The sequence below is a fragment of the Neodiprion fabricii genome, chromosome 2 (assembly GCF_021155785.1).
Source record: "Neodiprion fabricii isolate iyNeoFabr1 chromosome 2, iyNeoFabr1.1, whole genome shotgun sequence".
Taxonomy (NCBI): domain Eukaryota; kingdom Metazoa; phylum Arthropoda; class Insecta; order Hymenoptera; family Diprionidae; genus Neodiprion; species Neodiprion fabricii.
The window spans coordinates 4,948,556-4,965,466 of record NC_060240.1 but is presented as its reverse complement, the minus strand read 5'-3'; the positions used below and the strand labels follow the sequence as shown (position 1 = coordinate 4,965,466).

General features: G+C 42.1%; 2 protein-coding genes across 7 annotated transcripts; both read left to right on the top strand.

The window, feature by feature from the left end:
• The first annotated feature begins 294 nt into the window (after positions 1-294).
• Positions 295-8,110, top strand: LOC124174778 (MAPK-interacting and spindle-stabilizing protein-like). 6 transcript variants are annotated; one of them, XM_046554247.1, is made up of 3 exons: positions 295-669; positions 5,195-5,373; positions 5,462-8,110. In XM_046554247.1, exons 2-3 carry the CDS (start codon positions 5,302-5,304, stop codon positions 6,176-6,178), a joined length of 789 nt encoding a protein of 262 aa, XP_046410203.1. In that variant the 5' UTR covers positions 295-669; positions 5,195-5,301; the 3' UTR covers positions 6,179-8,110. The 6 variants fall into 6 exon arrangements, with proteins under 6 accessions (XP_046410203.1, XP_046410204.1, XP_046410199.1 ...); XM_046554248.1 differs by lacking the exon at positions 295-669 and adding an exon at positions 4,010-4,151 and having other exon boundaries at positions 5,465-8,110; XM_046554243.1 differs by lacking the exon at positions 295-669 and adding an exon at positions 4,011-4,151.
• Positions 8,111-11,738: 3,628 nt separating this feature from the next.
• On the top strand, positions 11,739-13,591 carry LOC124175456. The gene is made up of 3 exons (XM_046555732.1): positions 11,739-11,941; positions 12,081-12,259; positions 12,348-13,591. The coding sequence occupies exons 2-3, from the start codon at positions 12,188-12,190 to the stop codon at positions 12,906-12,908; spliced, it is 633 nt and encodes a 210-aa protein (XP_046411688.1). The 5' UTR covers positions 11,739-11,941; positions 12,081-12,187; the 3' UTR covers positions 12,909-13,591.
• The last annotated feature ends 3,320 nt before the right edge of the window (positions 13,592-16,911 follow it).

The following is a 16,911-nucleotide window of genomic DNA, read 5'->3' as shown; positions in this document are numbered from 1 at the left end:
CAATCCGCATGTGGTCATAATCGAGTCTACTGACGACGAAGCAGCCAAGAAGAACCAACCCAATAAACCGAAAGCATTCGAGTATTTACCAATCATGGTTCCTGATCCCTCTTGTCATCACATCGTATATCATGGCGGTGAAAACTCTTACGAGGATGGTTGCTGTAAAGATCATTGTTGCGGTGACGATTGTTGCGGGGATGATTGTTGCGGAGATGATTGTTGCGGTGACGGTTGTTGCGGTGACGATTGTTGCGGAAATGATGCTGATTGTGGCGATTGCACCATTTTGTAAAACGATAAATACTGAACTCTGATAGAAGAATGCTCCTTGAATTCGGGACGTGTTTGGAGATATTGACTTGCCACGTGAAATGAATATTGTGCCAACAAAGTAATTTACTCTCTAACCAAATTCATGGTCGTATTTGGGGGGGTTTTTCTTTTCATCGTTAATGATGTACCGCGTATTTGGGTTTTGGTGATTTGACATCCGCGACAGAAGATGTGAAGTGATCACCATGAGTAAAACTGTTGACGAACAATATTTCGCTTCACTGTGACTGAGAAATGGTGGAAACTAATAATGATGTTGAACCAATAATCGCGAAATCATCGAGGCAAGCTGCTTCCTGCCCAGATACGCAGTTCGATCGTGAAAATAAGAAGGTAGCTTCAACTTTTATAAATATATTGTTATTTATGTTCGACTTGGACATGGTTGTAATTTATATGATCTAGTACTCAATATTCCATACTACAAAGATAATACTGCCCACTTTGTATCCCAATAATAAGTATGAATCATCAGTGAAAAATAAAGGGTTCAAAAATTCAGTTTTCACAAAACTGGCAGTGCTTTTTATCGTAATATCACAACAAGACGGATTGACTTCTCTGATGAATGTTGGATATTAAATTGAAGTATCTTGTGAAAACTCAACAACCCTGCAGGTGGGTACCGGTATTCAAAGTATTCCGGATGAGTAAATCGCGCGGAATGTGGTGACTGTCATACCTTGAGATAAATTGGCAATTGTGCGGGAAAATATTTGCGAGTTCTTCGCTGCATCCTCGGGGTTGAATGTTTTCACGGTAAGGGACCACTGAGAGAAAAAGGTATTAGCTGCGCAAAAGCTTTTTCATTGATTAAGCTGCGATAGCGCGTATACGGGAGGCTTTAACATGCTTACGTCATGTTGGCAATATCATGGCTTTCGCAGGAGAAAACGTGCAGACGGTAAGTTCTAGGGGGGAAAAGCGACAGGCGCGCGCATCGGCGTTCCCATGGCCCTTGGCCTATATATCGCGTATCCCAAAATTGTCTGAAAATCACCTTGAAAGCACTCAGCGCGCTTTTCATGCTTCTCACTTTACAGGCCAACAACGTTCACGGAGGAGAGCTGCTGCGGTCGCAATAACAATCGGCGAATATTTAATATTATTACTATTTTGCGGTCAAAAGTTAAGTTGAACAAAACCTATGGTTGATAGGTACATGGGCACGTCAAAAGGGGTCTTTCGTGTTAATTTTTATCACCGTGAAATTATATCCCAATTAGACATGTGTGTACTTTTATTGATTTTCACTTATCAGTTATCACAAATTTTTTTTCTTTTTCCGAATACAATGAGGTGAAGATTATCCACCGGAATCGCATATTTTCATCCAACTCACTGTTTCACATTGTCGCATTGTTTCATCTGATACAAGTAGTGAATAGTAAAATTCACTGCATCGATTGCTATGTAACCAGAGGAAATACTAAAAGTTACCGTAATATTTTATTAGGTTGGTACAACAAAATAAGGAGCTAAAATTTGCGCTGACACTATTTTCCGGGATTTTTGTTACAAAGACAGATTAGCGTTAACGAAGGGATTTAAAAATACTGTAAAGAAAAATATTTCAGTAACGAATTCCTTAGAACATATGAATTGATATGAAAGTAAAAATAATTTCATAAATAGTATACAGGATTATTGGTCAGCTATTGAAGTGTACTTTATTTGAGTTATTAAAGTAATAAATTGATTAGCGACATTTGATGTCAAGATTGATTACATAAGCTGTCCTAGTAAAACGATGTATAAAAGTCTGATCACAAAAATGAATTGAGTAACTCATTGTTCCAGGGATTTCCGTTTCTACACTTGACACCCAACAGAATACACGAATTGTGTGAGACAACTGTCACTCGAGCTGAGTGCTTATAATGACGGTAATCAAGGGCGATGACCTGTCGAGCTGCACGATGTATTAGTCATCGACGAAGCATCAGTAATCTGACTTATCCAGTCCCAACAGAGTGACCGCCCCCTTCAATTTACGTTTGTTTATTTCGATAATAGTAGATAATCCACAATGTTTTCATGCTATTTAGTTTATTATCATTACCCAACCTAGTCTGTATTTTCGTTGTAGTCACTGGACTTATGCACTCAGATAACGGCATTTCAGTAAATTCTGAATTTAAAGGTATAGAGTATCATGATTCGAAACTCACACCTCGCTGTTTCCAAACCTTAAATCCAGTACTGGAATTCCGTTCTTTACATTACATACAGGCCGTTGATCGTAAAACTCGGAAACACTTATTTTCGTGCAGGGACTGTTTGCTGTGGTATTCAACGACAAGCACTTCAAGATAATAAGCTTAGGAACTTAAATGCTCGGATTTGTTGAAAGTTGACGATTTTTTGAAACTTGACATTACCTCGTGTAATTCACTCCAACGTAATCCTCTTGTATTCTGGCCAAATCTCTGGTAGTATTAGTTTTAGGTTAGAGTCAGACAGTACAAGTATAGATTCTTATTTTTTTTTAAATTCCATTCAACGAAATTCATCTGTCCTCGTCATGAATTGAGCCCCATTTTATATTTTTGGATTTCTTCATACAAGTTGAACTCTTTGGTTCACCTTCTCTCTACTATTTCGTATAATCCGAACATGGACTTACAGCTTGTCGGTCGTAGTCGAGGATACTCAAGCTTGGAAAAATCACCCCAGCTCGTTTTTTGGCAGCAATAGTCAGCCCCTGTATTTCACCATCCCGGCGCCCTACCCTACCGACGGAGCACCCTTCTTCGGGGCCCTTCTCAAAAGCCCTGACCTAACGAAAAACTTTACGAATTTAAATTTACGTATTTTACAGAGTATGAAAAAAATTGGCTTTGCATAATATGAATTTGAAAGCCAGCCATCTTCCGACATATCTACGTCTACCAGGCGTTGGAGAATAGCTGCAGATTTTTCTGTTTCTAATTATCGAACGACATTTAAAAATAGAGGGAAAGCTTATCTCACATGTGTTCGAAAATTCGAGAACGCTCTATCCCAAAGTAAACTCATCGTTATAATTGACGAGTTTTATTCCACTGCAATGTATAACCGTCTTTGCAGTTACCTGAGAGTCGTTTACCGGACTACAAATATATTTCGGCTCGTTATCAAAAAGCTGAGTAACGAATATTCGACAAAATGGTATAAAATATTATTGCACAGACAAAGTACACCACAGCTACAAATACTATGTTGACTATTTTTAACGGTAGGTAAAAATATTTATTATATTAATTCAAGATGTGAATGTTCAAAATGTGTCAAATACTCTTCAGTAGCATCAATTTGATTACAATATTAATGTCATTAATATCTCGTGGTACTGGGCATCGAAAACGTGACGACATCATTGAAGGCTGCAGCATTTTGATTAACGACGATCGTGAATACTTTTTCGGAATAACACGCCGGACGAACAAGCTTGGGAAAAGTATACTTCTCTCGGATTCCGGGATGCCCGACGGTAGGCATAAGCGCAGGGCCGTAATACAGTGGGTGACTCACTCCTCGGTGGATGAAAACAAGCCCCTTACCCCCGAAAAGCAGCAGGAAAAACGTAAATGCCTTCGGTGCCCTCGGCGGCTTCGGCACTGCGATCGACGAAACGAGCGTCCCATTTCCCCTACTCTTTATGCGGGCCGTGCAGTCGGTCTAGGAAGGCATTTATCGTAAGTCTGCAGCGCGCGTTCGGCCTAGGAAGAGGCGTAGTGTTATTTTTGTCGGTGGCGAAGGTGGTCGTTCGGTGCATTTCGGGCTCGGGACATCCGCCCCGAATGACCTTGGGGAGAAAGCGAACCGGCCGAAAGGTACGTGGTGGATATTCGGAGCATCCCGCGCGTGGGATGTACGCGGAATTTGGGAAAACAACCCGATTCTCGAGTTGTAAGATCGCTCGTAGCTCGACCTACCGCGACTTACTCGACAAACGGTGAGGCGGGCGGAAGAAAGCGGAGAGATAGGCAAGGGAGTCGGCTCGGAATGGCGTCTCTTTTCGGGCGCCAGAAGTCTGTGGTTATAACAGTATAACTATTCGGCGCATGCGCGTGCCCGATTACGTGGTGTATATGCGTTGATACGCAATTCCTCGACCGCGGAGCTAGTGAGGCCTGGCCTAATTACTCTCACAAGAACAATCCGTGGTTTCTTTTTAGTGCTGCACAGTGTCCGTTATCTTTCGTCGATAATAGTGGTTTGATATTTTCTTATTTTTTTCCGTGTTAGCCTTCCAACTCGGAGATAGAGGTTGACGTGATAACACTGGCGCTTTGCAGTTAGTGAAAAGTTGATCCGAAATACATTCCAATCGAGGTGTAACTGTAGCCGATTGATAAAACGTGTCGTGAGGGTAAAGTGAATTTGAAATTTGCCATTGGTAAATTTCTTCTGTTTTTGGGTTACCAATTAAATCTTGCACTGCAACACCTTGGCATCATCAACTGAATTTGTACCTCACTCTACAGAAATTTTGTGGGGAATTTAGATAATTTCCTTTACGCTTTTACAGTCTCCTTACCTCACTCCGTCTCCCACCGTCCTCTTCTTTCTGCCTTCCTATTCGACTTCTTGATGGAAAACAACACTGTTTGTGTAGATAAGCGATGCATACATAAGTACGTTGGCACCGACGCATAGACCTTTGACTTTTATCCACAGCAGCTCGAGCTTCGCGCGTACTTATCTCGTATTCCGGGAGCATATACGAGATGCGATATCATTCGTACGTTTGCGCCGGTCGGTCGTACTTAGATTTCACGTAGGCTTCCGTCTTTCGTGTTACTCAATTCAATCCATTCATCATAACAATCCATTCGACTCAACGTTGCGGTTTTTGATGAACGTATATTTTCAGTTAACAACTCGTAGCCAAGCAACTTGATCGGTTGTCAATTTTCCTGACCACCTGTTGCACCCTCGTCAGTGGCAGATAATTCGCCTGCACACACCCAGCATTCAATCATGGATCCGTCAAGGTTCAACGGCACCACTATGGCGTCCAGCAAAGAGACAGAGGCCTTGAGGACCACAGAGGTGAGCGAAATCATTACAGCTCCGGCTGAATCTTGAAAGACTCTTTCACCTGACGTTACAAACACGAATTATCCTTCGCCGCTTCCAGCAGAGACACGTAGGCGCCACGTCGGGCCACGATAGCCAGACGAATCCTTCGGCTTCCCTGCTCCAATTTGGTCAGCACAATCCGGGAGTACCCAGCATGGAACCGCCGCCTTACAGCTCAGTCGTGACTCAGGATTCCCAAGCCTGGCATAACCCCCCTGGCACCTTTTCCAGCGTCAATGGTCAGGCTCCGTATCCCACCGGTCCGGCACCCTACCCTACCGACGGAGCTCCCGCTTTCGAGGTCCCCTCGAAGGCCCCGTACCCAACAGCCCCCGTGGTCAGCTCACCCTATCCAGCGGTATCCGGGATCACCAGTCAGCCAACGTTCACGCCTGGACCCGCCAGCCAAGCGCCGTATCCCGTAGCCGCGATGCCGATGCCGACGCCCATCACGACGACTGGGGGACAAATCGGCTTTACGAACCCCCTGACGACGGAACCGAAGTCAGCGACGTCGGGATACCAGCCCGCGGGGTACGAACCCCTGAATAACCAGGGGATGATCTATCCGACGCAGTCAGGTGCCGGCGGCCAGTATTATCCGGTACAGAATCCTTACCAGCAGAACCAGGTGCCTCCGCCGCAGACGGTTTACGTAGTACAGAAGAACGCTGACACAAGTACAACTGATGACGACTGCGCTATGCTGGCCTGTTGTTTGGCCAGTTGCTACTGCTTATGCGAGTGCCTCAAAATCTGCATTTCGACCGACTAGTAATACATATTATATTTAATATATTCGGCTTAGCTTCCTTAAATGTCGTTAGGTGTAGCAGCGAAACCACTAATGCGTCTACTGGGGATTTTCCACTCTCCTCACAAACGACGAATGTATAGTCACTCGTCGATAATCATAATCTACCTCATTTTTCCGTCAACGTATTAGCATTTTAGTGGACGAAAGAAATGACCGATTTTTTTCGATCATGTAACCGAATGCCGACAGGTTTTACAGCCGGCTAATCAGTTTCAAGTAATTCAATTAGTAACCATTTTTGCAATAACCATTTATTGCGAATCGTTTCTGAATTGCAACGATGAAAATCAAAATTCAGTTCCGCTTCGATTCTAACTTTTTCGTTATTAAATACGTTACTCTGTAGATTGGTTCAAGCGTGTAAGCTTTGCGGATTCTTATATGGTACAATAGTATGGTCTAAAGCGCGGGTGAATTAATGTTCGTTTGTAATTTATTGCAGCGGTAGTGATACGGAAACAGCTTGGCGTGTGGTGCGAATCCGTCACGATCAAGTTAATATGTTTCACAGTCTTCGTATGCCCGTTTTTTATTGCGAGAAACCTCCTATGATGAACACTGCGCGTTGTAATATATTTTAGATACAGGTACAACATCTACATCTTTGTAAGATCTGCATACAAAATGTAATGGCAAATTTTTCTCTTCGTTTCTTCATTTGCACATTTCAGCCCATGCTGCTAGCACACTTGCCATCATTTATGACTGAAAGTGGAATATCATTCGGCTTGTAAAAATTGTGCAAAAAGCCTTGATCAACCACCGAACACTTCAATTGCGAGGCCTAATCGAAGCCAAATGTACAGCACTTTTACATATGAACATCCATCTTAGAATATAAAGCGAACAGAAGTCTGTGTTAGGATTTTATAATAAGAAATAACTTTCGGATCTTCTAGAATCCTTTTCTTCTTTTTGAAATAATTTACAGTGCCATTCCGTAACTGGATCATTTATATTTCCATTATATTAGGAGATTTGATTTCACAGATGACTAGAAGATGTCGAGAAGATACTTTAACTCCGGTCAACGCTTCGAAGAAGACTTGATGAACTTGGTAAACTCTGATTAACGGAAATGTTGGGCTGTTAAATTTTGTGTGCATATATATATGGCAAAACTGTGAATTCAGTGCCAATTCTGCGGAAACATAACGTTGCCAATATGCGCGACGGAATTGTGTGCCTTTGAAAGTATTTGAAAGCAAAGCTGCTCAAATTTATCGTTTGACCGCTAACGTAGGCGAATATGTGATTTTCTGTACCTATAACACGACAAATCCATGAAAAGATTTAAAATTGATTTGAGGCTGAATAGAATTAACCGTATAAATACTCTTGTACCGCGTTTAAACTTAGAAGCTTTATTCGGGCAGTTCACTATTCTGCAGTATCTGGTATGACATGACCGGAATTATTTTTTTTTTTTTTTAAGAACCACAATTAGCTACAATCGTTTACCATTAAAGCTTATGGCTACATGACTGTGGAAAAAGACGTCGTCACTATGATATGTCAAATTAACGTACATGCGAGAGGGGAAAACTATATTACATTATTACATACTTTTAAATATTCTATACATGTATAATCTATCATATACTTTACCCGATGCATGTATTAACACTACTAATATTATTATTGTTTTACCGTGAGCGTATGTTGAGGAATCTACGTATAACATGGGATGAAGATTTTAAATTTATATCTTGCGATCATAGGCCAAAACTCAGTCACATTACAGAAATATCCCTACCTATACAAGTATAAATATTGTACTCATACGTTTAACTCATACATTCTACTTCATAGAATACATATTGAGTTATAGCGGATAGATTGTAGGTAATGGAGAGTTACTTCAATGAATAATCAAAACATGATAAATTTGCATTAATGTGTTTTGCATTCTTTATAGTAATTAAATATTATCCTGATAGACGACATGATTGCTCAGATTTTGTGTATGTATTACATATAAGTGTGTTTAGAGAGATAGTTAATAATAGCGGATCGACGTGGGAGCTACGAATTAGCGATAAATGACTGGCATGAGTCAGCGGGACGGTAATCAATGATAGCTGATAATTATTGACACAGTAATTCGACAAACTTCGTTTAAGAAAGCAATAGGAACTGTAACGTAAGAGATCAGTACAATAACTGGCTTGATAAATCGAGTGAATACATAGATTATACACAGATATGATTTTAGCGAATGAAATTAAAATATAACGAGTTCGAGACGATAGTTTAACTCAAACAGTCACGACTTCACCACGCCAAATTGAAATTTGCCTCCCGCCATTTGCGATTGAATTCTTAGAGTTACTATTTTTGAGAGACCAGTGGGAGTACACACAATTTAACAATCGGTTTTGTAAGCACTGAGGAGTTTGTTTTAACGGTCACAACCCAAATAAGACCGTTGGTTCCCGGATACACTTCTATAAATTTTACGAGAGGCGACATAAATAGAGGTGGATTTTCGTTCTTCACGAGGACAATGGATCCGCATCTGCCATTGTGCCACAATAAATGCTGCAACTGCCATTTCCAGAGGTTCGGGTAGAACTGGAGATACTTCGTGCCCCAGCGTTTCCAAAAATGTCTCAGCATTTAGCGCAAGTGTTGCTAATGCGACAGACGTTGAAACGCTAAGTCTGCGAGAGACGGCTCGAGGATTGTGTTTAGAGCCGAGCCGACAAGGAAATCTGGAGTCAAAGCACTCGGATCTCTTGGATTCTCCGAGATTAGGCAAACAAGTCGAGAGTTCCGCGTTGCTTCTACTTGCATTAGGACAGTCGTGAATTGTTCGAACGTTACAGTAGCTTGTCCAATGACTGTCGTGAAATTGCTTCAAGTTTGATAAACTTGAGGGAAAACCATCGATGGATGGTCTCCACGCGGTACCGTGAGTCCGTAAAATGGACTGTTATCAGTATTTAGATACATCGCGGTTTCTTGTTTGTTTTGAGAAATATCAACAAGAGCTTCCGGGTGGAATGAAATCAACTTTGAGTGTTGGAAGCTGCCCACTTTGAGCAATTAATTGAGGTCACTCATTTTTCGCGAATTTAATGAACGTCCTTCGCTCCTAAGTGGATGTTGTCCACATACGTTTAGACGACAATGACGTTACTTGCAAGTGGCTATTGCTTACCTTCATTATAAACGAGTTGACGACTCACGCCAAAATCGAGGTATGGAACCCTAACGAGACCATACATTACCGTATTATATAATTATGAGGATAAAACTGAATTGTATTTTGTGTTTTCCAGAAAGTTTGTCCCGTTAGGCTGCTAACTTTGGCTGCTAGCTTCAGGTTCATCGAAACTGAGTTTTCGCAGACGATGTCAGTCGTCGACGAGCAGTTGAAACGATGGTAGGAACGATGTGAGTTGTGGATGACGAGCGCTTCTATCCAATTTTATTATTCCTACAAAATTATTGCTGTATTCCCATAAAGTACTGCTCTTAAGTGTCGAGGAACATTTATTCGGAACGCGAGCGAGCAATCGCGTAAAAGTGTCGCGAGATGAGAATCGCCCAGAAGTCTGTTTGTATTTTTCCACTTCCAAAAGGTGCGGATTTTCGCCAACTGTAGACGTAAAGAGGTCGTGGAGAGACTACGAATCTGAATAATGTCCCGAGAAAGTGGCAATTCGATACGTGGTAGCCGTTTTGATTCTCCTGTAATAGTCGCGGATAATTGGAATGCTGCAGCGATTGGAGCAATTGGTTCCAACGCAGGCTCGAGCGATTCGAGTCGTTAGAGCATCACGCCTACTTCCCATTCATGTATTGTTCTTCGCACGGTTCATAATAGATTTTCGCGAAATACAAGAGTTTTTTGTATAGCATCGAGTTGATCACCAAGTTTGCTTTGATTCTGATTTGATTGATTCTCTGGCGCATGCCTTGGAACTTCAGTCAATTTAAAGTTAACGCGTCGAGCCGTGATTGCAATTGCCTAAGGGTAGTTTTCGCTTCACCGAGCTTTCGCAAGTTTTCGAGTGCACGAGAAACGCGCCAGAGGAGATCGGTTTGCCAATCAACGTATTCTTCGATCCTCGTCTCCATAAAGGAGTGATGATAAACTTACGCGACCAACTACCTAACTTTTCACGAACAAGGTTCGGGCACAATGATAGCTGTGCGTCAAGATGCACACACTTTGTGACGATTACTGTAGAGGATACCGCACGTTTGAATTCAATGGACTTAAATTATTTTCCATTTCGATACCATGGCATGATCACCCGAACCTTGTACATTTGTTTTTGGTTTGGCCAAAAAAAGATATTTGAATTCTGAACTGATTAAAAAACTTCGTGAAGGGAAATCCTTCCACCAGTTTTTAAATTATGGCGGTATAGACTTTGAAAAAAAATATCAACCTCCAGCGATGACAATTTATGCGCAAGGAACCTCCCGAAGGAGATTGAGCCTGCCGCTACCAAGAATTCCTTGCGCATTCACTTTCATCGTTGGAGGTCGAAATTTTTCTTTCAAAGCTTATACTACCATAATATGAAAATTGGTGGAAGGATTTTCTTATACGACAATTTTAAACCTACAATCAAAATTTGACCGGAGTCTCTCCTTAATTGTGATTAGGTATACAGCTAAATTACTCATGTATATACCGGGGGCCTTTCACTCTCCTTGTAAATGCCAATTATTCGATCATCCTGGATAATTATAAGCTACCTCGCTATTCCGTTAACCTATCAGCGTCTAGCTACGTATATATGTCGATATTGTTGAGCTGATAGGTTAATTGTGATGATGGGTCGAAACTCCGTCACAATCCAGAAGCGTTTACCTATATAGGTATGAATAATAAATATTGTAGTTACTCATAAATTCTACATCACAGAATACGTATCACGTTACAGGAGATAGATTGTAGATAATGGAAAGTTACTTCAATAAATAATCATATCGTGTTGAATTTGCATATATGCCTTTTGAATAATTTTATTGTTTAATTCTTTCTTCATTTTCTTGTTGACAGGAATCCATCTTTTCATTTGGCGACCATCCAACAGGTGCAAACTACTGTAAAAAAAAAACTAATTCGATCTTTAGGTATGTTCGCGCCATCTTGTATTAATTTTCTATCACCTTTTGACGATTCGTTTTCATCTATTCTTCCGAATACGAAGATCTGATAGCCGCAACAGAGCGCAATGATATCAAGTCTTCCTATAAATCTGACCACAACCTACCAGACAGACGCTTTTGGCGGCCCGAAGAGAGCAGAGATCCAGGCAAGGAAGTCGGCTGGCAATGGCGTCAGTTTTAGGCGCCAGAAGTCTGGAGTTATAACAGTAAAACTAATCGGAGCATGCGCGTGCCAATTGAGCCGATTGATCCGGTTGATCCAAGACTGCTTGTACGTTTCGTTCGGACGGCCAGAGCACATGGTCCTTATGCGTTGCTACGCAATTTTCCGACAGCGGACCTAGTGAGGCCTGGTCTGATTAGTCTCACGGAGATAATCGTTCGTTTTTTTAGTGTTGCGCGGTGTCCGTTAATTCTCGCTGAAAATTCTGGATTGATTTTTTCTTATTTTGATTCCGTATTAGCCCTTTAACGCGGAGATAAAGATTGACGTGATAACACTGGTGCGTTGCAATTTGTGAAATGCTGATCCGAAATACATTCTAATCGGGGTGTAACTGTAGCCGATTGATGAAACGTGTCGTGAGGGTAAGGTGAATTTGAAATTTGCCATTGGTAACTTAGATTTCACGTAGGCTTCCGTCTTTCGTGTTACTCAATTCACTCCATTCATCATAACAATCCATTCGACTTAACGTTGCGGTTTTTGATGAACGTATATTTTCAGTTAACAACTCGTAGCCAAGCAACTTGATCGGTTGTCAATTTTCCTGACCACCTGTTGCGCCCTCATCAGTGGCAGATAATTCGCCTGCACACACCCAGCATTCAATCATGGATCCGTCAAGGTTCAACGGCACCACTATGGCGTCCAGCAAAGAGACAGAGGCCTTGAGGACCACAGAGGTGAGCGAAATTATTACAGCTCCGGCAGAATCTTGAAAGACTCTTTCACCTGACGTTACAAACACGAATTATCCTCCGCCGCTTCCAGCAGGGACACGTAGGCGCGACGTCGGATCACGATAGTCAGGCGAACCCTTCGGCTCCCCTGCTCCAATTTGGTCAGAACAATCCGGAAGTACCCGGTATGGAACCGCCGCCTTACAGCTCAGTCGTGACGCAGGATTCCCAAGCCTGGCGAAATCACCCCGGCACCTTTTCCACCGTCAATGGTCAGGCTCCGTATCCTACCGGTCCGGCACCCTACCCTACCGACGGAGCTCCCACTTTCGAGGCCCTCTCAGAGGCCCCGTACCCAAAGGCCCCCGCGGGAGTTGCCCCCGAATCCGTGGTCAGCCCCCGCTATTCGCCCCCGATGAACCAAGGTACGATCTATCCGACACTGTCAGGTGCCGGTGACCAGTACTATCCAGTGCAGAAGCAGTACCAGCAGAACCAGGTTGCTCCGCTGCAGACGGTTTACGTAGTACAGAATAATGCTGACACAAGTACAACTGACGTCTGCTGCATTGCGTTGGACTGTTGTATCTGTTGCGACGCCTTCTTAGACTGCCTCAAAATCTGCTTCGGCGATATCGACAACGACTCGTAATGTCGTTTCGCTAAAGCTTCTTTGAACGTGATTAGGTATACGTATAGGTAAATCACTTACGGGTGTACTGTGGATTTTACATTCTCTCCTTGCAAGCGACGATCGTTTAGTCACTCTTCGATAATCATAATTTACCTCGCTTTTTCGTCAACGCATCAGTATCCTAGTGGACGAACGGAACGACCGATTTCTTTCTATCGTGTAACCGAACGCCGACAGGTTTTACCGCCAGCGACTGAATTTCAAGCAATTGACTCTGTAACCATTTTTGCAATATTCATTTATTGCAAACCTCTTCTGGTATGATTGCCAGGATGAAAATCAAAATTCAGTTCCGCTTCGATACCAAGTTTTTCGTTAACAAATACCTGAGACTGTAGATGCGTTCGATTATGTAGGCTTGACGGTCACCTACATAGTACGACAGTACGGTCAAAAGCGCGGGTGAATTACCGTTCGTTTCTAATTTATTGCAGCAGTGGAGATATGGAAAAAGCTTGGCGTGCGGTGCAAACCTGTCACGATCACGTTAATATGTTTCGCAAATTTCCTGAACGCGATGTTTCTTGTGATAAGCCACCTTGGCTTTATAATATATTTCAAATGCAGGTACAACATCTACGTCTCTGGAGGATCTTCATACAAAACACCATGGTAAATTTTTGTCTTTATATTTTTATTTGCATATTATAGCCCACGCTGCTAGCGCACTAGATATTTTTTATAAATGAAAAACCAGTATTATTCGGTTTGTAAAAATTGTGCAAAAAGCCTTGATCAACCACCGAACACTTCAATGGCGAGGCCTAATCGAAGCCAAATGTACAGCACTTTTACATATGAACATCCATCTTAGAATATAAAGCGAAGAAAAGTCTGTGTTAGGATTTTATAATCAGAAATAACTTTCGGATCTTCTAGAATCCTTTTCTTTTTTTTCAAATCATTTTTAGTGCCATTCCGTAACTGGATGATTTATATTTCCATTCCAATTAGGAGATTCGACTTCACAGATAACAGATAACTCGGTAAACGCTGATTAACGGAAGTGTTGGGCCGTTAAATTTTGTGTACCTATGTATATGGCAAAACTGTGAATTCAGTGCCAATTCTGCTGAAACATAACGTTGTCATTATGCGTGACGGGATCGTGTGCCTTTGACAGTATTTCTCAGAAAAGCTGCTCAAATTCATCGTTCGTCGGCAAACGTAGGAGAATATATGATTTTCTACACCTAAGATACGATAAATCCATGGGAAGAATTAAAATTAATTGGAGGCTGAATAGAATTCGCCGTATAGATACACTTGTACAGCGTTCAAACCTAGAAAGGTCATGCGGGCGAGTTGATATCGTTTTTTGAATAAAGCTTATGGCTAGATAGCTGTGGAAAAAGACGTCGTCACTATGATGTGTCAAATCAACTTACATGCGAGAGGCGAAAATTATGTTACATACTTTTACATATTCTATACATGTATAATCAATCATATTTTATACTCGATGCATATATTGGTACTAATAATACTATGAATGTTTTATCGTGAGTGTTCGTTAAGGAATTTACGTGTAATGCACGATGAAGATATAAAATCGATAGCTCAATTGTGATAATAGCTCAAACTCAGTCGCATGCACAAACATTTACCCGTATAGGTATAAATACTTTATTTACTCATTCGTTCTACCTCATAGATTATATATTATGTTACAGGGGCTGAATTGATGGTAACGGAGAGTAACTTCAACGGAAAATGAAATCATGATAAATTTGCATATATGCCGTATATTTTGCATTTTTCGTTGTAACAGTATCGTGATCACGTGATACGGCTGCTCGCATTTCACGTACGTATTACATTCATGCGAATTATATAAATTTTCACGTGGACATTTAATCTCTTTGTTCAATTCTTTTCCAATCCATCATTTCATTCGGCAAATATCCAACAGGTAGAAACCACGGTACAGAAAAACTGAATCGGTTTTCAGGTTTGCTCGCTTGTTCCTCTTGGATAAATTTTCTTTCACTTTCCGACGGTTCGTTTCCTTCTTCTTTGCGCCAAATACGAAGGGCTTATAGCCGCAAAGGCACCGAGTCTCGCTAAAAATCTGACCATAAAATGGCCATCTAATTCTCAACAAAAATAATTAAGATGCTTAAGATAAATTGCTGTCTAGCTTGAAATTAAAAAATTTCCTAGCTTCAGAATCCAATTACCGTCATATCCTCGCGATCTGTTCCCTCGGCTTTTTCGATATTCTCGATCAATTTTTCTTCCACTTTCGCCAGCCAGCCTGCGAACGTTAAGGGGTGGTAGGTGGCTGTGCCAACGCCATTTTCCGCGAAGCGGAAAAGCCGAGGGTGGCTGTGTCCCGTTCCTGCCACGGGGGAAATTACTGGCTGAGACAACACGTACCTAACCAACCTATCTACTCGCCAGCCTTCCGTGTGCGTAAAACCAAAGAAGGGACAAGCTCGACTTTCGCATCGAAAAGTCAAGCCGTGGCAATTCATCTTCAATTAAGCCCATCTCCCCCCCTCATTCCTTTCCGAAATGGCTGCAGCTCTTCGAAGGCTATGACGTTCGTCGATTTATTACTCGCATCACTTTTAATTCGATGTCTCCTTCCGAAAACCTGAGAAATAATCGTTGTTTATTACCTTCATGATGCACAAACCGCCTCTACAAATGTTTTAAGGAAATTGCGTTTCATCGAGAAAAGCTGAAGCCTTCGTTCGTTCGATTTTTCAAAATAAGAGGGTGAATATCCCGATTCGAGTCACGTTGTGTACAAATGTATCTCGGGGAGCTTAAATTTTTCACCGATGTTGCAAACGACGATTTAGGCATTCCGTTTATACCGTCTCAATCATGAAAATTAACGGTCTAGTATTTATCATGTTTTGTTTTGATTCCCAGTGTTTTCAACGTCGAAGGAAAGAAACCACCGCCAAAATATTTCCCTATTCCCATAGCTCGATATTTATTCGACAATATTGTGTATCTTATCGAGACGAGAAGTAGAGCCCTGTAAAATAGATTCATACATATTGTATTTCCCACACGAAGAGAAAGAGGACGCGGTCAGTCGAGCGAAGAGGGCCGGGGGTGCGAGATCGGGTTCGGCCAAGGCGAGTGGCTGGGGTTATGGGGTGTGGAGGGGGGTGGGTATTTGTCGACGGATGGCGGCAGTTAATTACTTTACATGAGAGGCGCTCCTGGAGCCCTTTCGCTACTTCAGACATCGTTAATACGAAGCCCGGGGAGCGATGGTGCGAGGACCGCACCACCTGTAAGAGCCGGAAAGCTTTAATCTACATTCCGGGTAGCCAAGAATTTTCCCCCTTCAGTTTTGAGGGCGCGAGCACACGCTCGGAAATTTACCCCACACGCTGTCCCGGAAACGTCGCGCGTGTATTTCGCGTCTTAAAAGGCAAAAGCGGCAAGGTGAACGAAAAGTGCAGCACGTGGTGGACGATGCATAGTTTATGGGGCAGGTACGTTGCAGAAAAGAGCCGGAGAGCACTCTGCACGGTGCGCAATCACGCTAATGCCCAGACTCACTTTCCGCCCTTCCACCGTGCACCCTGTTTTTCGTAAATAAATAATTTTGAGTGCACAGATACCCTGCAATGCATTCTCGACCAAGGGGGTTCTTCCAGCCGTCCCGGCAACCCGCGGCTCTCTGACTTCCAGGAAGAATATGGAAGCTACGAACTACTCGTGGATCGCACTTTTTCAGCGGTATAAATTTTCACCCATTTTTCCTTTGCTTCGTCATGCTCATTTTCTTATTTTGGGGCGGGGTTGAAATTCCGAATTTGGAAAGTTGCGAAAGGACCGAATTCCGAATTTGATTCTTGGAAAAAATTGAAGTAAAGTAATCAAACGTCGACGAAACATCGAAATTACGATTGATCGAAGATTTTCAGTTCCTTGAATATCTGACTTGGTTGAATTTCACCACTTCGATTTTTCTTTGATCGAAACTTCAACT